Source organism: Dromaius novaehollandiae, chromosome 5, assembly GCF_036370855.1.
Source record: "Dromaius novaehollandiae isolate bDroNov1 chromosome 5, bDroNov1.hap1, whole genome shotgun sequence".
Classification (NCBI taxonomy): domain Eukaryota; kingdom Metazoa; phylum Chordata; class Aves; order Casuariiformes; family Dromaiidae; genus Dromaius; species Dromaius novaehollandiae.
The window spans coordinates 4,012,150-4,035,333 of NC_088102.1; the positions used below are offsets into that span (position 1 = coordinate 4,012,150).

Here is a 23,184-nt window from a genome sequence, read left to right on the forward strand (position 1 = left end):
GAAGCGTGTGATTAACAGCCTTTCTGTGTCCAACCACTGAGAAATGCTGGTGTGGGTAAATGACTCCTAAGTAAGGAATGGTAATGAAGAGTCATGCCAGACCCTCAGCTGGTGGCCTTTCCTCCAGGCAGCTCATTTGCACCAGCTGAAGGTACAGGCCTATGTTCAGTATCCTCCTGCCTGCCCCATTACGCTTCCCTGCGTCACAGCCAACTTGCATCTTCTGTCAACTTCCCACAGTTGGCCAACTCAGAAATTGCTCACAGGTTGCAATGGCTCTTTGCTTCCTGCAAACCGATGCAAATGCGCAGAGGCTCTCCGTGATGTGGGAGAGTGGACACAGAGGGCGAACACAATGAGGAGGAAATTAAACCTGAAATGAAGCTCTAAAATGACAGGAGAGGGGAGGGAGGAAACACCCTGGGCTAAACAGCGTGACTCTCTGTGCCTTTGTGGCACAAAGACACAGAGGGACAACATGAAGGCCCATGACAGGCGGCTCCCTAGTTGACCCATGCGAGATGCTGCTCAGCAATGAGGTGCATGTGAGCATGGATACGGGAAGAGCCCTGTGCTGCTTCTGAACCCTCAGCACCTGAGACCCCTGCATGGATCACAAGACCCCTGGTCCCAACCTTCAGCTGAGCACGGATCAGCCTAGCTGTCCTGGCACTACAGGCAGAGCAATTTCTAAAGCACTGCCAGGCGAAGCCAAGCTCCCAGCACCTTCATGTGGGATGTGGCAGCCCAAGAATCAGGGACACAGAGGCAGCTGGACTGAGCCAAAAAGTGTAGGAATGGGCACAGCTCTAGGTTTGGGGATGACCTTGCCCAAAAGCGGATCCACAAAGGTTTGCCCATGATGCATTGCTGCTTCTTTAGCTGGAGTCAGGGGCCAGATCTCACAGAATAGTTGAGGTTGGCAGGGACCTCTGGAGATTGGCTGGTCCAATCCCCCTGCTCAAGCAGGGTCACCTAGAGCAGGTTGCTCAAGACTGTGTCTAGTTGGGTTTGGAGTATCTCTAAGGATGGAGACTCCACAACATCGCTGGGCAACCTGTTCCAGTGCCTGACCACCAGCACAGTAAAGAAGCTTTTTCTGATGATTAAATGGAATTTCCTGTATTTCAACTTGTGGAGCTCGGCCAAAGGCTCCCTGGAGTCCCTGTCTCATGGTAACCTGACATCCAGGGACCAGGGGACTGATGCTGTCTTGTATGAGCATAAAATGCCCTTTCTGCATGAGTGCAGCCTGCGAGGGATGAAGGCCTCACCATGTGATGGTCTTGGGCCCTGTACTTGTCCCTTTGCATCACAAAAAGTTGGTCCCTTTCTGACACCTCCTTAGGCACAGGTCTTTATTGTGGTAGAGTGAATACACATCTAGCATGAAAGGACTACTCCCTGCTCCCCAAAACCTCACAATCCAGAAACACACTAGCAATGGGAAGTGGGGACAAGCTATTATCTGCATTTTACAACTGAGAAATGGAGGCCAGGGAGACCTGGTCAAGGTCACAGAGGAAGCTAGACTCTGACCCCTGGTCTTTCCAATCTCTCTGCTTGCTGGGAGAAAACTAAAACCTCTCCTCTGCTGCCCCTTCCCTGCAATGAGCCGTATGAAAGCACTCAGCATGAGCAAAAGTTGCTTGTGGAGCTTTTGAAGGACACTGGAAATAGACTCTTACCTTTCATCTGCACGAAGTCGAGCTGATGGATGGACTGCAGCAGAGGGGCGTTGTCAAGGTTTAAGTCGAAGTCTGTGGTCATCCGGGGTGTGAGTGTCCCCTTCCCCCACTGGTCCTCAGTTAAGTGCACTCTCCTGATCAAAGCGTCGGAGATCTGGTGGCAAGGAGCAGCCCCAGCTACCGAGGGCCACCTGGGCCATGGGTAGCGTGTACCTACCCTGCTCTCTGCCTCCCCTGTGCCTCCCAGGGTGCGAGATCTGTCCATCGACCACTGACGGCTGGGACATCACATGTGACTTCCAGCAATGCCCCTCACTGCAGGCTCAGATTGGCAGAGGGACCCCAGGAGCTATGGGGACTATTTTAAAGACAGGGTCTTGGCCCAGAGGGACCAGCCCAAGAATGAAGAGTGGGATATGGCTCTCAAGTGCTGGGTGTCCATCTCCCACTGGAGAGCCATGAGACAGCATGTTACGATTACTGCTTTAGAGATACACAACCATGTGCTGCAACCATCTACTTCTCCAGTTAGGAGGAAGAAATGTCCCTGGCCTGTGTCTGCTTCTGTCCTGCTGTGAACCTGCAGATGATGAGAGGTTAGCCCTTGATTTTAGGAGTGGGAGGACCTGAAATATGAGAGACATCTATCTCTGTCACTCATCTAGACTGTGGTGGGCAGGAAGAACACCTTGCTCTAAGCCTCTCCTGGGCCTCATTCTTTTGGCCACCTTGTCCCATCTGGCCCAAAGGTGATGGAGCAGAAACTGTCTGGTCACATTTCCTCTGCAAGGCCACACCTGGACACCTCCCTATGATGTGGGCAGTGAAAGAAGATAGGGAAAGGAAGCTTAAATAATACATTATATGATATTTTTAAGTATTCATTTCTTTTTAGCGCCTAATGGCAAAATAACGTGCGGTTTGAAGAGGTTTTACCATTCTAACTGGGATAGTGGCCAGAAAAGCTCGGGCACCATCCTTGGTTTAACTCCCCTGACTTTGCTGCCTTACCCCCGAGCCCCTGGCTGTGCAGTGCCCTTCTGCTGCCCTCACAGCGCAGACGTGAGCAGCTACACACCAACCTGGAGGAACCCGCTGGGGTCGTTCTCCTTGATCACCTCCAGGCAGTACTCCATCAAGCCTGTGGTCTGGCGCAGCTTGACTGTGCAGTGAGAAATCTGGTCTCGCACCACCTGCAACGAGACAAGAAGAGCAGCGTTGCTCAGAAGCTGCAGGGTTTTAAGAGCTCGGGAGCAAAGGGCTTCGGTGCTGCATTGGCGCAAGGACAGGGTCAGGGAAAAGGGAAGGGAGACAAACACTCAAGGGAACAGAAAAAGCCAGAAATGGCCAAGACTCATGTACCGAATCCTTGAAAACCTGAAGAATAACAGCAAACCTTGTTTAGCTCATAATTATTTACCTGCATAATTATTCAAAGCAGTAGGGTAGTTCCTTGCTCTGCCTTTAATTAAGACAGCTTCCAAATGACAGCTTATTAGCTCCACACAAGGCAAATGCCTATTTCCACAGATGCGTAGCTGCTGCTGCAGCCTCTGCGGGGCTGCCTCCGAGCAGAGCCGCTGGGCACTGCCCTGCTGGGTCCTGAGCACCGAGCCAGGCTGCGGTGCTGGCTCCAGGGCAGCCGTACCCAGCCGCACTGCTGAGGAGCGAGCCTTGTATTTTCAAGAGGAATAAACACACCACCTCCCCCAGCTTTAGCTCAGAGGCTGAGACTAATGATCTGTTTGAGATGTTCATCTACCATCGCACGAGATGAACCACACTGCAGAACTGCTTCGTTTTCTCCATCGACTACAGAGGGAGGGTAGAGAAGAGCTCAGAGGGAGAGGTCTGCCAGCTAGAGAACATACATCCTGCACTGCCTCTGGTAGGGGAAGGTGGAAGAATCCCAGCCAGGGATAGAAAATAGCTTCCCCTATGCTGGTACTTTCTGCTTACAGGAGTCCCTGGGAAGTCCCTCCCTTGGCAGCAGTGCTTTTTCCCAATCGATCGGGTATTTTTCCACCTCATTTGACCAAAATCAACTGGAGCTGAGAGGGGACACTCCTGTTATCGGTCACAGGACACTATGCTTCTGTAGACTAGTGATCGGAAAGAGCAGTCCGGGTGAATTGCTCAGCAAAGAGGCAAAGGGACCGTGATGTCCTGGCTCTCTGCAGCCCCCGGGCCTCTCCGAGCTCAGGCTGCGGCCATCCGGGCTGCGCGGTGAAGCATCTCCTCTTGCACCCACGGGCAGTTCCTCCAAGGGGATGGATTTCAGCATCCCAGCAGCAGAGCACAACCAAGCACGTGGTCTCCTCAGCTGAGTGCCCGGGATGGGACGAGCATCCCTGCCCGCGGCTCCGCTGACCTTCCCTGAAACACAGCCGGTTAGACGCGGTTCAGACTCCCGGACTAGGAGGGTGTTTGAGGGAGGGCTGTCCCTTCGGTGACAGTAAGGGGTTCGCTCCTGCCTGGCCCTTCTGGGAACCCCCCTCCCCGTCGCCGGGCGCTGCCAGTGCGCTACGTGCTCCCTGGATCCCCTGCAGAAGGAGACAGCGCAGATCTGCCGCTGACGTCAGCGGGATTTCTATCAGCAGAACTCGCAGCCGGGACCTGGCTCTGGAGAGGAGACCGGCAGGGCAGCTCGCGAAGAGAGGTTTTACGCTTTAGATCAACGTGCCCAAGGCAGGTAAGAAATGTTTTTTCTGAAAAGGCTTCAAAGCTGCGTAAAGCTCTCCGTCAGGACTGAACGAAGCTACCCAGGTCTCGGGATCACAGCTCTTTAGGGCGTTGCACGGACAATGAAGACGAGCTTCCCCCCAGCATCCGCAGCGTGACGGAAAAGGCTGCAACAAGCAGCGCCAAATATTCCTGAAAGCAGCTGTGCCTGCGGTGCTGCAGCTGGCGAGTCCCAGCGTTGATTCAGCAGGCACAGCAGCACAGAAACAACCACCCCTGTCCTGTGACGGGGCAGGGAGCCGACTGCCCGCGCGTCCTCTCCAGCCAGAGGGGCCGGGAAGGGAAACAAAGCGGATGCCGGTCTGAAAGCAGCCGGGCTTCGACGGGGTGCAATGCCTCTTGCAGGGCAGTCTATCAGATCTCGTGTTGCTTAACTATAATTGAACCACTTCTACTTAATCACCTAACAGGCAGAGAAGGATCACGTGTCCTGCGACGTGGGACAACCCCTCCGCTCCTGCGGAACGCCAAGGAACGCTCTGCTAGCCAGCTCCTGATCTGCAGGCATCTGCTGTTTGCGCTCTTAGGGCTCTCGGTGTGATTTAGTTCCCAGCCTGCTGGGGAAGAGGCCGGAGCAAGGCTGGGAGCGCGCGGAGGGGATGCAGCAGCAGCGCGCAGCAGCAAGCGGTGCTGGCAGGCAGCAGAGGGAGCTCCCATATTGCTCCTCCGGACCAAGCAGCGTGCGCGGCGGCGGCGTGCAGAGGTGATGGATCACTCTGAGACACGGCTAGAGCACGGGCATCGCAGGCATGCATCAGTTGTGGCCTCAAACGCTGTCGTTAGAGAGAAGAGTTCATTCAATGCCAGTTTTAAGCACTTGAGTGCACTGGAATGGCTCTGCTGGGATGGAGCAGAGACACGTGGCTAGTGCTGGAGATCGGGGCACCTATGCTCCCCCTTTGGCTCTGCTGCTGACCCCGTCCATGAGTGTGGGCAAGTCCCTGGACTTCCTTTCTCAGTGGGGATGCTCAGTCCTTGGGGGCAGGATCCAGGAGGTGCACAGTCCGCAGCTGAGAGACCCAGCTCCACACTGCGTCCACTAAGCGCAAGGTGAGCCCAGCCTGGCGCCTACATTGCTGTTAGACTATAACCTGATTGCCCCTACGCGGGCAGAGCTCAGCCGCTTCAGAGGTGTTGCACTCCCCCGTCCGCGGGGCTGCAAACGGGCAATGGGAATCACACGCTGAATGTACAGAGAAACAGCCGCCCCTTCTCCTGCGAGCCTGTTTTCCGGGGAAATGCACATGCCACCAGGCAGACAGCAAGGACGGGATTGGTAAAACAATCTTCTAATCTTCCTTGTAGCTTAAATCTCGGTCTGATGGGCCCAGGATATTGAATTCGTGGGCAAGGCGAGCTGCCTGCACAGCTCGGGCACCATCCTGAGCGCCGCGGGGCCTCCTCGCGCTGGCTGCAAGGAGGGAGCTGGGGCCCGGGACGGGCAGCCCTGGCCTTGCTCCTCCACCCGGCCCTGCTTCCAGGCAGCGGGGTGGGCTGAGGCCAGAGCCAGCGGGCTGCTCTCCTGCGGGGGACTGCGAAAAGGCCGATTACTGACCGCATTTCCTGGCAGATAATCCCTGCTGATGAAAGTCGGGTCCGAAGCGCAGGTTGCAGGCTGCTTTGTCGCTGGGGTGGGCTGCGCTGGGGGCTGAGCGTCCCTCCTCTGCTCCCGCTCTGCCCCGAGCCCCGGCCGAGGCAGTAATCCAAGCTAAGAGCGACGGAGACGGACTGAACGTGAGGGCAAGCCCACGGGGCTGGAGGATGAGGAGTGGGAAGGCAAAGGAGATGAAGGGGCTCCCACCCCTGGCTCAGGGCACCAAGGCTCTTTGACATGGTCATCCCCCACCTCACTGAAGGCCTTGGCCTGAGCCTTCAGGGCCAGGTGACTGGCAGGAGGAAGGTCCCTGTCCCCGCTGGGGTGGCACCACAGACAGCAGCCTGGAGGAAGCCCCGGAGCAGCTGAACAGGCTGAGCCGGCTCTGCCATCCCGGGCTGCCTTACACTTCTAACCTCTGCAAACTGGCTCGTTCGCAACCCAGAACCACGCTCTGAAACGGCTCTTGAGGAGGAGAGATCACTGACGAGCCGTTAATTTGCGACAGAGAAGTGTGGGTTTGCTATTAATTACTGCTCCCTGGGACACAACCAGCGAGGCCACGCAAATCTTTAGGCATATAAAGATGGGACTCATGGGCTGCATGAGCACTGTTCCAGCTCCAGTAGATTATGGGAGCTTAATGGGATGCTTGGAAGCTTTGCTGGATGTCTGCTTGAGCTGAGTGGGGGATGCTTGATCTTGCCCTTCATCCTCCTGCCCCATTTACACAGCCGGCTGGTTTGAAGCTACATCCCCGTGCCGTGGGCGGCAGAACACAGCCACGCAGATGGCAAAGCGCTCGGCAGCTAGCTCTCCCTACGCTGTGCATCGCATCTGTCCCAGCAGCTTGCGAGCATCCTTCCCACCGGGGCTGCGGGGCAGCCGCTGCCTCTCGGCTTAGAGCTCGCGCCCGACGCCACGATGGGCAGCAGCTCAGAAGCCGCATCCAGCGGAGCGGCTGTGGTTCTGTCACAGCCCAAACCCTTAGCTCCAGCAAGCCTTCCTTTCTGCAACCCATTCCGGGATCGAGAACCTATTCATCTGGAGAACTAGAGCATGAAACGGCAGTTTAATTGCAGCATATACACAGCAGGCAAGCTGGCAACAGAAATCCACATTTCCCCTCATCACCAACAAACGTGTTTTCAAGCCAAGAGAAGGACCTTCGTTTGGGACCAAATGGGGCTTCATGGCTTTACAGCAGCTGAGCACCAGCTTCTGCACTACGCACAAGAGAAGCAGGGTGCAGACAAGAACAGCAAGACTCCGCGAATTGCTTGGATTAGGGAAATTAGAAGTTTTAAAAATAAACATCCCCCACACCATTGAAGCCAGGATCTAAAATCCACTGGAGCCAATGGAAGGCTGCAAGTTTTCTGTACGGCCGTAAGCAACTCATGGTTGTCCTCATGTATCACAGCCCTCCCTTGCTTAATCTAGGTGAGTTACGCAGCTGTGAATGAAACATGCAGGCAATGCGGGCACGCATGAGCTGCCTCCATGCACTGCTGGTTGGAGGCTGGGATGGTTACCAGCTTAGGAACTGCACTGCATGAACACTGCTGTCCTGCTTGCATGGCCTCGTGCATCTATGCCATATCCCTAAAACGCTAGGAAATGTGATGGAGAAACGCTTGAGTTGGTTCTGCTTTCTGGACTTGTCACAACTTCGTGTCCTGCTCATGTTCACAGATCTTCCCAGAACCAGACCTGGAGCATAGGCAGTAGTTGCTACCACCTGGGATTTGCACTCTCTGGGGTATCTCAGCTCCCTGTTACCCCAGTAATGAGGAGTATTTTGAATGACAGCCAAAAGCAAAATTTGAGATTTCTTCAAGCATTTGACTTCCTCAAGCAAATGAGACTAAGTGTTGGGGTGAGGGGTGGCCTCAGAAGGACTCAGAGGGACATGCAGTATTCATCACACTACAAGTAAAACCAGGTTATTCTGAATTTTGCATGGAAGCAGATAGTTTACAAGGCTCTGCTGAAACCACGAGGGTACCACACTTTGCTGAATTGTGGCATCTTCTGAGAGAAGACTAATGGGACAGTATGCTGCCTCAGCTGGCGAGGGGATTTGGGAAGCTCCATACATTTTGTTTGCAGTTGTTCTTATGAAATTACTTCTTTTCCCTTTAGGTTTTAAAGAAGGCAACAGCCAGAACGCGGTTGCTAATTACAGCCTATAAAAAGGACTTTTGCTGTGCACTCACAGCAGTTCACTACTACCTTAAAATAGGAAATTTATTTCCAGAGCTTTTCTTCCTTGCAAGATGACATTAACTATAATTTACATTTTAATACGGCTCCTAGAAGGCAGTAACATCTGCACTCATCTCTGCTTAAATGTCTTCCTCACCTTCCTCCTTTTTTTAGCACTTGGCTCGATTACTGGTTTTCAAGGCACTGAACCTCACTTGAAGCTGGGCTGCCACGTGGAGAACGAGGTGCAGGAGCCTGCGGAGTCTCCTGTGCCTGGGCGCACGGCAGCGGCTTTCGGGGCCTGGGCACCCTGCGGCAAGGCTACCGTCCCCTGTACGGCTGCGGGGAGGGAGAGCGGTGTGATGTGCCCCCTTTGCGGTGGAAACCCCACAGACTGCTCATCAGCGTGGGCAATTTCAGATGCATCCCACTGCCTTAGGAAGTAGACGGCTGACCACCCTCAGTGAAAACAAGTGCTGTTTTGGCAGAGGTTCTGGTCCTGGAAAATTTTGCTCAGAGGAGGAGATCAACAAACAGATTTCCAGTGCAGCCTCCACATCTACATCATGGAAATTGGGATCTCAGAGACTTCAGTCTCTACTTCACACTAGGGTCAGGGTATTTGGCCAACCTTTTGTCATGGGATGTTTCTAGTCCAGGATGGGGGGTCTGGTTTCAAAGCAATGCCCTCTCATTCCACTGCAAACTCAACTGCAGGCTAGGACTGCTGGCTCTGCAGGAGGGAGGCTAGATCTTCATGAAGGTCCTTGTGGAGTACAACCTAGGACTAAAACCACAAGAAAGGTTGCTATCACCAAAGAATAAAGAGGTACTGGCTTGGGGAACAGCATGCTGTACTCTGGAGACAGCCACAGCGAAGGCTTTGCAGCAGTGCTGACAACCTGCATGGAAAAATCCCTGGCACAGGACCTGATTTGATGGCGTTGAGTCTCCACAACCACACGTACTCTGCACAGTACATTTCCAGGTGGATGTTTCCATGGTGACTAGTTTCTTGCAACTGGGTGAGAAGCCTCTGGCCAGGATCTATAAGAACAGAGCTGCTGTATTAACAGCCCTGAATGATGCCGGCAGCAACGTGTCCTGGAGACTTGCACAAGCCCATTTTGATCAACACACACCAGAAAGTGTGGGCAGGTGCAACGTGGAGCCACTGGAGAACACGGCACGTGGATAAACACTCAGAGAAGAGAATTAATCCACCTATTTAACAGAACAAGCAAAAAGCTGAGGGACATTAGAAAACCAGAGGCAAAAAGACTCATCATAAAGGGACAGCTCTGGGTAAAGCCAATCATTATAAAAGGGCCACTTGCATGTAACTTCTCTAGCTGGTTCCCAAACCAGGCATTTTTCAATGACACTTCTTTTTCACACCGCCTTTGCTGTCCTTCTGATCTATGAAGCAGCAAACTCATCCACAGAGTCACAGAGTTTCATTTTGTGGGACCGAGAGTGGTTAGAGACAACTGCAGCCTCCTGATTCATCCCAAACTGCCTTCCCAAGTCTTCACAAGACACTGGGTCTCCTGCTCCAGGGCCACAGCTCCTTGCCAGACCCCACGGCCCCAGCGTGAGAGCCCTTAGACGCTGTGTACAGCTGCTCCTCCCATGCAGCCTGTTCGTGGCTCTCCTGCTTCAGTGCCCAGCTCCTGGTGCTGAAACCCCTTGCCATGGTACTCAGACACCCAGTGCAGAGGGTGCAGGGATTTGTAAGAGAAAGCGGTGGTCTGGTGTCTGCATCTTCAGGAAACAGTGCCCTACATGCAGGGCTCATCTGACTAGTGTGTCCTGTCAGGTGTTTCAGTACAGATGGTGTGGTACAGGAAACCAAACTACGTGCTGCTGGCTTGTTTCTCATCCTTTCACAATCCCAAACTCAATCCCCAGTGACCTAATCCATTGGGGGCACTGAATTCCCTTGGGCATCTTGGAAAATCCTGACCATAATCCCTTAATGCAGAAGGGTAATGGACCAGCACTTCATCTCTGGAGAGCCAGTCATGTACAGTGCTATGGACAAGAGTCCATATGGACAGAAGCTCTCTGGCCTCAGCATAGCCCTTGATGAGCATTTCCTATGGTTAATTCCTCCAGCGAATGTGACAGCTGCTGCTCAGGTACCTTGAGGGCTTTGCAGCCGAAGCACCATGGTTAGATCTCAGTGGGGCGCAGAGCAAAGGTCTCCCATGACCGGCTGAAGAAGGCCAGAACTGTCCACTGCACTGCTGAGAGCTTAAACTAGATGTCTGTAGAGTTCACCCCATCCCCATGGACTGGGAAGAGGTTTCTTCCTAGGACAACACTGCAGGGAAGCCTCAATGTCCCCTGCTCAAACTGGCCTGAGCCATACAGTGTCATCCCTTGGAGAACATCCTAGCAGTCCTCTGAAAAGCAGGCCAACGATGAGCAGCAGAAACACAGATAAGGAAGTTTGTCCTGGAGGCAGAACAGGCATCTGAGTATGTAATTTAAAACCTGGCCTCCAATGTTTCTCATTCTGACATTACTTTTTATAGCCTTTGTTCTTAATCTGAAGCTAAGTTAGGGGGAGGTTTGGACAAGGCTGGGAAATGGCCCTTCCAAGTGCATTTTCTCCCCCAACTCTCCACCTCTGGAGCAATTAGTGTTGGCCCACAGACAAACCTGGATTTGTGCCTGTCTCCATGAAATATGTGTCAAGCCAAAGTAGGTCAGTCCTGAAGCAGAGCTGACCCGAATTCTGGATGCCGCATGGGAACAGGAGCTCAGGCTCCCTGGTGAAAGGCATCTGTGGCACCGAGCCAGCAGCCAGGCTGTGTCCCTGCCTCTCGTCTTCGCTCGCGCTGTGCACCACTGTGCTGCAAGGGCCAGCTTCCCGGCAGGCATGGAGAGACCGGCTGCAACCAGGGCGCTGCGGCTGCACGGGGGCTGCCTGAGCAACCAAGGAATTTGGCTCTCAAGAGGCTCTCAGAGGGCACGACTATGCCTTGCTGGTGAATCTACCCACTCATCCTCTCCTTGACTGGCTTGCTCTGGGGACACGGCAGAGGCAAGCGGACAACGCAGGCCGGACTACCATGGTCTGGACTGCTCTCCTTTGGGAAGGAGTGAAGCTATCACCACAACCCTGCAGCAAAGCCTTTCCCGTCCTAATGTGAACATCTACCAGGACCAGCTGGGAGTCCAAACTCGGTGCAAAGTCAGCACCAGTGCAGAAAGAGACCTTGCTGACCGGGCAGCATGTTGCTTGGGGGCAGCTGATGGGGCAGGAGGTGGGGAGACGGCCCCTCTGCTGAACCACATCACGCTCTGCTGTACACCTTGGTTTTTGACACCCAGGAAGAATTTCTGCTCCCTCTGCAACATTTCCAGCACTCCAAACTCTCAGAGCAAAAGCTGGGGGCTTTGCTGCCATCCCTCGCTGCCTCGGGTGCAGCGGCAGCAGGGAGGACATCCCGTTGCGAAGCAGCTGCTCGAGGCACAATGCTGCTCGCATTTCACCTCTCCCCTCGCTGGTTGTCATGTTTTCACTGACCTTTTCAGCAAGGCCAGCCCAGCTCAGGCCCAGCTGGAAGCTGCAGGTGCTGCCTTTGTCTGGGGGACTCCTTGGAGGGGGCAAAGGGGAGGCTGCTCCGTGCTGCGGTGACCCGGCAGGCCCCTTGCCCCAGGTCACGGAGCACGGCAGGGACAGCAGGAGTGCCAGTGGAAGGGGGGTCGGGGGGACCAGGCTGCAGGGTCCACGGTGAATGCCCGCCTTGGTGGCCTGCTATGGCAGGGGGACCCTGTGCACGGATGATGACAGCAGGGAGGTACCCAACAGGCTGGAGGTCCTCCTAGACCCCTGTCCCACCTGTAGCTTGTGAAAGCAGGCAAGCCTCCCTCTGTACCTGCCCCAAGGATGTGCACTGCCCTGGGCTGTGTGCAAAGCTCTGCCTCAGCCTGATGATGCCGAAGCCACAGGAGACGCATCCCGGTGTGCAGGACTCCAGCCAGCACTCAGGGGGGTCAGGGCTGTACAAGGACTCTTCCCACACAAGCCTAAGGCCAAGGCAGCACAGCCACATTTATTACTTATTTCCCACTACAAGAATTAAAAGGGAAAGTCAGGTAATTTCAGACTAAAAATTGGATGGACACTGCAAGGGCAGAGGGGAGCAGATTCTGGATTATAAACACCAGCTGCTGTTGAGGGTCTGTGATACTACTGCGCAAGTGGATCCAGCTCCCACATCACTTCTGCAGGAGGATTCAGCACCAGGGAGCCCGTGCAGCCGCCCTTTACTTAGAGCGTGCACAGCTACAAATGCTCAGTCCTTGCGGAAGGAGATAAAAGGGCTGATTTTAACAGAGCCGAGTCTGAAACTCAGGGGCTGGAACTGAAATGACAGAGTGGCCGCTCTTTTCAAGGCCAGGCCAGCCAGGCCTGTCTGATGCTGAAGCCCAGCTGGTAACAAGGGTGGCTGGCGGGGGGAGCACGTAGGTGTGTGTGTTGCGGGGGGGACAGGTGACACTTTAAGAGTAGGTAACGGGAAGCAGATCACTTCCTGTGACTGGCCAAAGATCGCAAGGCCCGCGGGCCTCTGCAGGCTGTGCTGAGCAGGGAAGTCGCTTTGTGCTGCCCAGCTTTGTGAGAGTTTAATTAACCGTGCCCCAAAGGGGAAGAGTGAAGGAGAGCCTGCGGGGCGGCGGGAGTGCTTTCCGTGCTAGAAGACAGGCCGGCAGCCTCGCATGCCTCTTTGGGGTTGTGCTTTATTGTTCGACAGCGGGCGCCGATGCCGGGTTCAGCTCCAGAGAGCAGCTATTGTCCAGCGGCTGTAGCTCGGCCGGGCTGGCACGGACGGCACAGCCCTCACGGCACCCGGCAAGGTTAAACCGCAGACCACAGCCTCACTCTGCTGTGCTACACCCTGGTCTCCCCCACCACAGGGCTTTGGAGGATGGACTGGGAACAGAGGAGGAGGAGGAAGAAGGACACTGTGAGAGAGGAAGTAGCCAGGAAAGGAGAATGAGGACCTGCTCCACGGGCCAGGGCGCTATGGAAGCACTCGTGAGCGTCGCGGCACTCATCCTCTCAAGGCAGATCTGGGACTGGCAGCCTCCTCTTGGAAACGCTCTTGGAGGAGGGACCCTGGAAGCACGAAGCGATGTCGGTGTGAAATGCCTCACTCCCCAGCTGCCTTGTGTCAGCGGGGGCTGCGGGGCAGCATGGCCTCCTGCCCGGGTACAACTACCTTGTCCAACAGATACTGGGCACTGCTATGCCAACGCCACTGGTTCCAGCTGAGATTAGGCCCTTTGCTTCCCTTCTCAGCCCCAAACAAGTTGAAAAGACACAGTGTAGTGACTGAAGGAATGGCACAAGCCTCAGTGCTCATGTTGAGAGCTGCATCTCAGCATCCCCCAACGCCAACAATTCACCTCTCAGTGAACCTGCTACCCTGAGACCGTGAAGTGCTCATCAGGCACACAGCAGGGAACAGAGCTGCTCCTGCTCTGCATCCCGTCTGATGGCAAAACTGGGATCCCACCACACAAAGTGCCCCACGCCTTCAGCTCCTGCTAAAGCCAGCAGAAGGCACTCAGCATCTTGCAGGACGAAGCTGGTAGCTCAAAAGCTACATAGGACATGAAAAGGTCATTTTACAGCCTGTGGATGCTGTACACACAGCTCTATTGACCTAATGACTAGTAATTGGCTCAGTAACGGAGTAATTCAGTGGGAACAACTGCAGCTACCTGGGGGCGGTGTGCAGCACTCTGCTCAGGGCACGTCATGCTGGCAGCAGGCTGGGCATTTGCAGCAAAATGGAATTCAGCTAATGTGGAAATCAAGGTGGTAAGAGCGGCTTTCCAGTCAACTCTCCCTTCTTCCTAAGGTGCTTCACCTTGCTCTGCAACAAGCAGCATCACAGTCCTCATCCTGACGTGGGACCAACCTGGCAGAAGGCCCTCTGACTGCGAGACCCGGTGGTAGGGGCTCACCTTCAGCTTGTGCTCGTGCTCCTTGTTGACGCGGGACAGCAGTTGGGCTTTCCTTCTGTTGAGGGCATCGATGAGGGCGTCACACTGGGCCACCAGGCAGGCCTCGAACTCCACGCTGTTCTCCTGTGGGTCAGAGCAGAGCATCAAAGCCCTGTGGGCTTGCCAGCACCTCCCACCAGAGCTACTCCACGCCACGGAGAAAGCAAATAGGTCCTGGGGGCAACAGGACTTTGGTGCTTACAATGTACCTCAGCCAGATCCCACCACCCTCTGGCAGGATGTGCGCCGTGAAAGGCCTGCATCCTGACTGTTTAGTTTTCCTGATGGCCCTGGAGTTTGTCCCTTTGGAATCCATGTGTGTTTTTGGTCTCTGACACTTCTTGAGGCCACATGCTCCACCCTGTAGCAATGCTGCTGTGGAAACCAGAACATCCCCTGGCTCGTGTGAAACCTGCTGCCTCCTCTTTTCAAGGGGAGGGTTGGGTCACAGCTGCTCACTCCATTAGGTAGATGGCTGAGGAAGCTGCACATTTAGGGAGGGCTGCAGGGGGGTAACATGAAGGGGCGGGTGCTGACTGTGGGTCCCCTTGGGAGAGCACCCAACAAACCCGGCCGGGGAGATGGGGCAGGAGGTCACAGGTTCATCCCTGTGGGAAGGGGTTGTTCCTCGACCGGGGGACACAATACCTGGATTTGCTGCACCATGTTGCGGAGCTGGACCAGGAACTCTTTCGCTTCCTTGGCTCTGTCTGACAAGCCGTTCAGGGCCTGGGAAAGCTGGCTCTGCAGACGGAAGGAAGAGCACGTACGTGAGCAACCCACAGCGAACACAGCAGCAGGGCACCTGGGATGGGTCATCGCCGCATCCCAGACTCATCATCGAGCCGGAGGAGCTGGTGTTCATGGGGCTGCCTGTGGGACTGAAGCTTGGGATGGAGAGCAGTCCCAGCTCTGCCTCCTTGGGATGTGCAGCCTTCGGCAACCTGCTGAAGTCTCCTTCTGGCCCTGCTGCCCCGAGCGTAAGGAGAGAAAAGGAGGTTAGCTGTCACGACAGATGCCCTGGAGCTGGGAGACAGAGATTCAGTCTCCATCTCCTCCACAGGTTTCCCTGTGTGGTCATGGACAAGTCACGTCCACCCAGGCTCTCAAAGTCACTAACTCCCATGGCTTCCATGGGCTCTCCAGGGAGCTGGAGACCAAAAATCCTGTAGGATCTGACCTGTCCTGCCACCTGCTCCTCCTCTTTGGCTGGCCACTGCTGAGGACGGTCAGCAAAAGGGCACAAGGAGTGAGGGGGAGGTCGGGCCACCCGAATCGGAAGGGGAATACCCCAAAACACCCTGGAAAACCACAGCAGAGAATGAAAAACACTGATTGCTCCTTCCTCTCCCAGCGCTACGGCTCTTCGTGTGAGAGCGCACATCTACCGCCTGCTCCGGCCAGTGCCGAGCTGAGCTGAGTGGCATAACACGGTAATAATAACGATAATGTCTTACACTTTTTCATTTTCATGGCACTTTCCAAACATTAACTCAGGCGTCCTCCCCTTTTGCCGTCATTTCAGTAAGAGTTATTATCTCAAGAGCTGGGCAAATCATCCGTGACAATTTACCTCTTTGGGAGATTTTGCCTCTTTTGCTGGCTGCACGTTGCGTGCACACACCACGCAGTTTCGAGGCAAGATCCTTCAGCCAAAAAACTGCTGAAAACTCTTTCTGCACAGTGGGACCATGGACTGGGTGTCTGGTCATGGGGTATTTCCACCCAAAAAGGTTTTCTGCTCCCCTTTAAGCAGAAGGGTTGAAATTAAAGAAAAACGAACCGGTATCAAAGAGACTAGACAGCAAACAAATGGCAGCCATGTAATGGCCCAGAAAATGACCTTAGTGCTGCTTCCTCGGAGACTTCAATATAACCCTAGTGATTTCTGCATTTCCTTTGTAATTTATTGTGCCCAAGTCATTAGGATGTGGAGCTAATCAGCGAATGCATCTCTAATAAAAACGGGACTGCTAAGTCAGCTCAGCAGGCCTCCCATCTCCCCTCCCTCCCCGCTCCGAGCAAGGCCGGAGGAGAAAGGCCGCTGCTGGGATCTCCTTCACGGAGAGGCGGAAATCGGGAGACACCCTGCTCCTCTCCGTGTCATTGCCCTTAGCAGTGGCCTTCTTCGTCCGCCGCTCTCCCCATCGCGGTGGGCAGGGCGGTGTGCGGAGAACCGGGTGCTCAAGGGCCCAGCTCTCCGACAGCGTGGGTGATTAATAGGGAAAAGCAGCAGGAGCTCCCTGTGTTTACAAGCTCCTCATTAAAATTGCAGCATGGCAGGCGTTTTTCCTTTAATAAAGTGTTTGAAAGGCTTTTTTTATGTCAACATAAATTTCAGAAAGGGGATCTCGATATCGGCGTAACTCTTTGAGCCTTTCCTAATGGGAAAGCATTTTAAATGTGCTCTTAAAATTTATTAAGAGCTCTACAGCGCCGGTACGCACTGTCCATGGAAACCTCGCTGCGTAGCTCTTTCACTCTGCACAGCACCAGTCTCCCTCAAATCACCCCTTCCCCTTGCTCCGGATGCTCCTGATGCCATCAGAGCCTGCAGCGGGAGTGCCGGAGTTTATATAATAGCTAGGAAACCTTATTTTTTCCAGGCACTGGTGCTCATAACGAGCACGCTGAACACCCTTGCCCCACGTTGGAGAATGGGGCACCAGCGCTGGCAAGCCCAGTTCACAGCAACATGCAGGAAGAGCTAGCACGGGTTTACCTGCCTGTGCGAAGCTGGTGTGTGATACCAGCTCCTATTTACGGGTTTTTACCGGACACGGAGCTCCGAGGTTTGCTTTTGCACAGGCACGAGCTTTGTGCCGATCCCAGAAGGACCGTGTCGTGCTGCGGCTCTCCCGGAGCCGGCGGGCAGCCCTCTCCCTCCAGCCTGAACGCGTTCACTGCGGGCAGCGTTACGGCCACGGCGACACCGTGATTCATAACCACACGGCACAGGAAAAACAGGTCCTTCTGTTTTTTGTTATTATGTTAATATGCCGGGGCTGCGGAGAGGAGTTAAATGACTGATGTGGCCTGTAAATTCTGGCGGTACCTCCCTGAGAAGCCATTCTCCTTGGAACAAACCCAAGCCGTAACGCAGCCCGTCGTTTCGGAGAAGGTTTTAATCACCAGCCATGTGAAGCAGAGTCACAGGTTCTCCACCAGAAATGAACCTGGCAGCCGGCGTGTGTGAGCACTCCAGGGAGGAACACGGGATGAAGATCTAGGAGGATGAGTGAGGGGGAGGATGGGGGCAACGAAGGCCCATACCGGGAGGAGGTCTTGGGGGTAGGAGCAGGAGGGACGCTGAGAGCAGGAGGACAGGAACAGTCTGCCCCACAGCTAGCACAGGCAGTGGAATTAATGACTATGAAATGAAGACAAATTCCATTTAGTTTGCTCTTAAAATCAAATGAATTTGTTCCTTTCAGAAAGCCAGCCTCTTTTTCCGATGCTCTTGTTTCAAGGCAGCAAGGAGACCTCTGTAATGCACATTAGCATTAATGGGAGTTAAGCGTTTAAATCTCTGTCCCTGGAGCACTTAGGGGAGAACCCATCCCCTTTCTTGTGCTCACTAATAGCTCTGTTACCCTCCTTCCCCGGCAGAGCCGACAAAGGGATTTCTGCCAGGCTTTGATTTTCTGTTGTCCCAGCACGGGGATGAGCGTGGTTGGGTGCAGAAGGCCGGGGCATCAGCAGGGCTGCAGCCGGCTCCCGGCAGCCAGGAGCAGTCACAAGAAACGGAGAAAAGCACCGTTTTAAACCTTGCACCATCTCTCAGACAGAGCCGGCCTGACTTCCCTCCAGCATAACCCAGCTGCCGGCAGTGGAGCTCCTCCAGGTTTCCTCCGAGGTGAGAAGGGAGCTGGGCCTGCTATTTTCGGATGAGCCAGGTCTCGCTTGGTGCTGCATGCTGGATTTGCGGGACTCGGCTCTGTGTGACAGCTCCGTCTGCCACACCGGGAAGAGCCTGAAGTTAGCTGGCACTGGCCAGCAACAGGAGTGAGGAACAGTTGCTCTCATTTCAACCCCCCCTTCATTTGCAGGCTGCGACACTAGACAACGTGCCTGAAGATGTCAGGAGAGATGCCAGTCTCATGGAGAAGAGGACTCCTCGGAAAGACGAAAAATAATCCCCCTGCCAGCTGGGAGCAACCACAGCCCCTTTACACCCAGGAACTCCCAGCCCTGAGCAGCTGCACCTCCATGTGAGAAAGCAAGCTCTTGCTGACATTAAAAAGTTGCAAGTTCAAATGAGACCAAGGAAAGCACATTTTTGTTCAAGGTCAGGCCTAGTGTACACTTAAGTGCAGCACCTTCTGTACAAGAGTGGTCAGTAGCAAATCTCTAGGGAAGAGTTATGAAGGTAAAAGAAGTGTGTAAGATACCTTCCCAAGTGCTCTTCCAGCCTCCACCAATTTGCAGCTCAGGAATCTCATCAGGTAGGTTGGCTTTTGTGTTGCTCTGTAACCCTCCCTGGATTTCTCTTCTACAAAACTGTCCAGTCTCGTCTTGGACCAACATAAGCTTTTACCATTCACAAGGTCCTACACCAAGAAGTTCACAGCTTAACCGCACGCCCTGTGAAAACCACCTGCCCTGCGCTGTTGCACACCATGCCCTTACAAGTGCCATCTGCACCTGCGACTGTACAGATGACGGTGCCTCCACATTTGTCAGGGATGAGTAAGGGCTCCCTGTTACCCTAGGACAGAAACTCACCCTGAAAGAGTTCTCGGCCTTATGCTGAGACCCCAGGACCTGTTCTGACATCCCAAGTGTTGTGACCAGCTCCTGTGTCTTCTCTCCTTTCAACCAGGTCATCTCATAGCCACTTCCTCTCCGGGAACAAGATGTTACCCACCATGAGGAAGTGTCCGAACGTGGGCAGGGAGACTACCATAAGAAGCAAAATAGAAGAGGAATGAGCCACGGCAAGAAAAGATGCCATGCCTTGTTTTGCTTGTACCCTTGAGAGGATGAGGAGCTGTCACAGATGCTGGAGTTGAAGTCATGTGCTACTTTCCTTTAATTAAAGCATAGGACCTACAGTTTTTGAATCTTGAGGCAAGCCTACTGTATGTGATGCCTGACTAATTAAAATAGGATGTTTAATTAAAACTTGCATTAAATCAGAAAGTTGATGAAGCTAAACTACTGCTAATTGGCTTTCCGTTCCAGGCGTGAGAGCCTCACTTCAGGATTCAGAGCTGCCTACGAACAGAAACCAGGAGCTCTGTGCTGGAGCTGCTGCCTGGGCCATCAGGAGAGCTGCCCCTGCCCCTCCAAACACGGGCCTGCAGCGCGGGGCGAGGACTCAGACCTCCCTGACTAGCAGCACCAAGCTCACAGACGTAGCGGCCAGTCATCAAAGAGGACCTTGCCGTTTCCATTCGGCACTACCCTGCACAGAGGATCCATTCGTGCCCTGAACAAAGCTGAATGTGGCCAGGGAAGGCAATGGAGCAACAGCAGCAGCTACAGCCTCCCCAAAACCTCCAGGAACCAAAAAGCAACACACCTTCAACTTTTCAGGGACCCAAATAACCAGAGGCACAGGTTCACAGAGGAGTTCACTGAAGTGCGGGTGGCTAAATGTCCTCAAATCCCCCTGGGGTTATAGATCCTGGGAGGATGGTGAGGAGCTGAAAGCAGCAGCCTTAGCTTGCACCCTCTCCCGGTTCCCTGAGCCGAGAGGCACAGACTGAAAGGGGCTGTTGGAGTCGCTGTGGAAGAAATGTGGTCCAGAAGATCTCCAGAGCACCAGCTCCACATACCCCATCTCCTGCAAGCTCCAAAGCTCTCCTGCTCCCTGTCACAAACTCCAGATCTCTTGTAGGAGGCCAAAGCCCACAGATAGCACAAGGAGGGAGCAGGGGAGACTGAGGCAACACCATGTCCCAGGGTCCTGCAAGGGCTGGGTCCCAATGGGAGACACTGGGTGACCACAGGGACCTGACTGCGCCTTGTGCTGCAAAAGATCCCACCGATCTGCCCTGAGGAGATGCTCCTTCCTGAGCCGGACTGGGTTAGGTTAACCCAGGCTGTCAGCAGTGATTGCAGGAGCGTTAGACACCCACTTCATCCCTTCTTGTGAAGACGCACCAGCCTCAGGTCAGCCTTATTTTGATCACTACTTTCGGACAACAACTTCCAGAGCTCTACCAGTTTGCCAGCTCCGAGTCCATATGATGTGATGTGACACTGCACGGTCCTCGGCACTTAGTACCCATGTGGGAATAAGGAAACCTCTTACCAAAAACACTTTACACCTCTGCAGCTGCTGGTATGAAACCTGAACCTCCTCAAGCATTTGTCTGACAAGGCGATTTCCTAGAAACCTCCACAACTGGCATTAATCATTTCCCTGCTCTTTTACTCCTCAGCAAGGGAACACTGACTCTTCCCTGGTTTTGCCCAAGATCGATACCAGACTAATCTACCTATGGTGACCCCAATCGTGCCCTTCTGGCACGCTGTGCTAAATCAGACCCGTGATCAATCACCGTCGTGCCCGTCTGTGCACGGCAAACCCAGCGAGCCGGGCGCGGATTACGCTTCCCGGCCGGACCCTCCGCTCCTTCCGGCCAGCCCGCTTGCTGCGCCGGTGCTGCCAGGGCAGCAGCTGATTTCCAACTCCCCGTGCAGCTGCGACCTCCTGCCTCCCTCTCCTCTTCCTCCCTTCCGCTCTGCTAAGCCAGCTCCCCCGAGACCGCGCCGGGCACGCAGATGTGCAGCAGCCCGCGGATCACAGCCGGAGGGGACCTGCCGCTCGCCCCGCGCGGCTCTTCGAGAGCAGAGCTTCCCCGCCGCCCGCTCGGTCTCTGCATGCTGGATTCCTCGGTGTCTTCTGAGAGCAATCAGGCGACAAAAACCCTCGAAAGCCGGCCTGAGTCGCTGGGGAGCAGCGTTCGCCCAGGCCCTCCCTGCCATGCCTCCGGCATGTTTGCAGGATGCGCAACGCCGAACCATCCTCCTCGCTCATAACTGTAACTTTGAGCCAAGAGAGGCTACGGGAAGAGTGTGGAGCTGAATTACACCTCTCTGCAAACGGGGCTGTTCTGCTGTTGCATATTTGCCGCAGGCCCAGTTCAGATTTTCCCAGCTTCCCATGAGAAGGATGTGCTCTGAGCCTGGCATAAAGCTCCCGAACGCAGCAAATAACAGTGACAGACGGAAGAGCCTGTGCTCGTCAGCCAGGGGACACACATGCACACATGCACACACGCACACACGCACACGGAGACAGCGGTGCGGACGGTTTGGTAAGCAAAGCTCCTGGGGGCAAATGCCAGGCAGCAAATACGTCCCTCGGAGCAGCTCCTGCTCCCACGCCGCAGACAACGTACTGGGGGCCTTGGTTCTTCTCTTTCGCTGCTGATATGCTGGAGAAACTGGGGGACACATGAGGAAAATGCAATGCAAAGTACAAACATATAGCAGCCCCTGGAGAAGAGCTCCACGTGCCTGGCGCGCTCGCGGGCCGTGCTGCTCCTGCCGCCCGGGCAGCAGCGGGGAGGCAGCTGGGCATCTGCAAAGCAGATGATCTCCGCACACAGGGCAGGCTGGGTCTCCGGGGCAGGCAGGGATCTGCAAAGCAGATTATGTCTGGGGCAGTTTTTATCAACATAGGAGTTAATTCCAGGGCCTGTGGAGAGGCCCCTCTGTCTCCAGAAGAAGCAGAGATACCATTACACCTGCTGCTTTTATTAAGACCCTGTGAATCCCCCCAGTGAGGAACTAAGGATGGAGTCCCACCACCCCGGACCATAGGAGAGGCTGTTCAGCTCTTGTGGCAGCTCGGACAAATCACAGCCCCGATGACAGGCAGCCTGTGCCCTCCCTGGGGCTGCTGGCATGTCCCTCCATTCACTGCGACCTAGTGAATGATTTTCTCCTGAGCCACCTTGCAACCACGTCATCAAGCTCCTGCTGGCAAGTTGTGCATGTCTGATTGACATGGGTCTGCGGACAGCACGGTGAAGCACCAGGGTTGCCTGTACCGTCTCCAGAAGCCTTGCGTGGAGAAAGTCTGGTTTCAGCGCAGGGGCGCTGGCCTGAGACTTCAAAGTGGGGGTTCAGGTCCTCCTCCTTGCACGAGCTTCTCCCAAAGGCTGCTGAGAAGTGATTCCAGATTGCAAAGCACTAGGTGTCCTGGCCGCAGAGGCCAGTTAGGTCTGTGAGTCGGGAGGCAGAAAGCACCAGTGAACATAAGGATTCACAGCGGGAGCAAAACGCTCTGCTGTTTCAGAGCGGAAATTACAGCGAGTGACCTGGCCCCCCAGGTGCCCACACACCAGGCGTAAGGATTGCATGCGTTAAAGTGCATAAAAAGAGAACGAGTGACAATCTCATGGCAAGACTTGCTTCCAGCAGGGCTACCCAGTGCTGGCTAATGCGCAGCTCCAGGAGTTAGCGACCAAGCTGCAGCAGGCAATTTTCAGACGATCGGCCGTCTCCCTTTAGGGCCACGGTCCCTTTTGGCCGTGCGCAGGCCAAGGGGCTCCAGGCAGCAGCAGGAACGGCCAGCCCTTAGCCAGGCAGGGAGCTGGGCCGGGCAGGGCTAGCACAGATGGCCTGGAGGACTTTGCCAGGGCTACCGCAGGACACAAGGATGCTACTGAGACCAGGCTAAATAAAATACGCAAGAAACTCAGCATAAATTTAGCATTACCCGTAGCAAGGCTGGGAGGAGGCAGAGCAGGGTGCCTGCCAGGGGTCAGGCTGTGCTCCCCAGAGCAGGGAATCCCAGAGCCGTGCGGGATGAAAGGCAATGAAGGGATTTCAGCAAGGAAAGAATACATCCTTGTCTTACTTCCAGGCTGAAGCCTTTGAATCAGTTCTGCCTGCTGAGGAAATACAGTGCCCCAGTGTCTGCGTGAACAAAGCCAGCGGCCGGGGCCATCTGTGCGCACGAGCGATGGC

General features: G+C 54.7%; 1 protein-coding gene across 5 annotated transcripts in view; it reads right to left on the reverse strand.

The window, feature by feature from the left end:
• TRIM9 (tripartite motif containing 9) overlaps nucleotides 1–23,184 on the reverse strand; it is a 72,998-nt gene that overhangs the window by 20,021 nt on the left and 29,793 nt on the right. For all 5 annotated transcript variants that reach the window (XM_026117993.2, XM_026118019.2, XM_026118010.2 and 2 more), the window contains exons 2-5: nucleotides 14,905–15,000; nucleotides 14,218–14,340; nucleotides 2,771–2,881; nucleotides 1,689–1,842 (exon numbers count right to left, since the gene is read on the reverse strand). In XM_026117993.2, coding sequence (XP_025973778.2) covers nucleotides 1,689–1,842; nucleotides 2,771–2,881; nucleotides 14,218–14,340; nucleotides 14,905–15,000 — 484 coding nt within the window. The remainder of the gene's footprint in view (nucleotides 1–1,688; nucleotides 1,843–2,770; nucleotides 2,882–14,217; nucleotides 14,341–14,904; nucleotides 15,001–23,184) is intronic.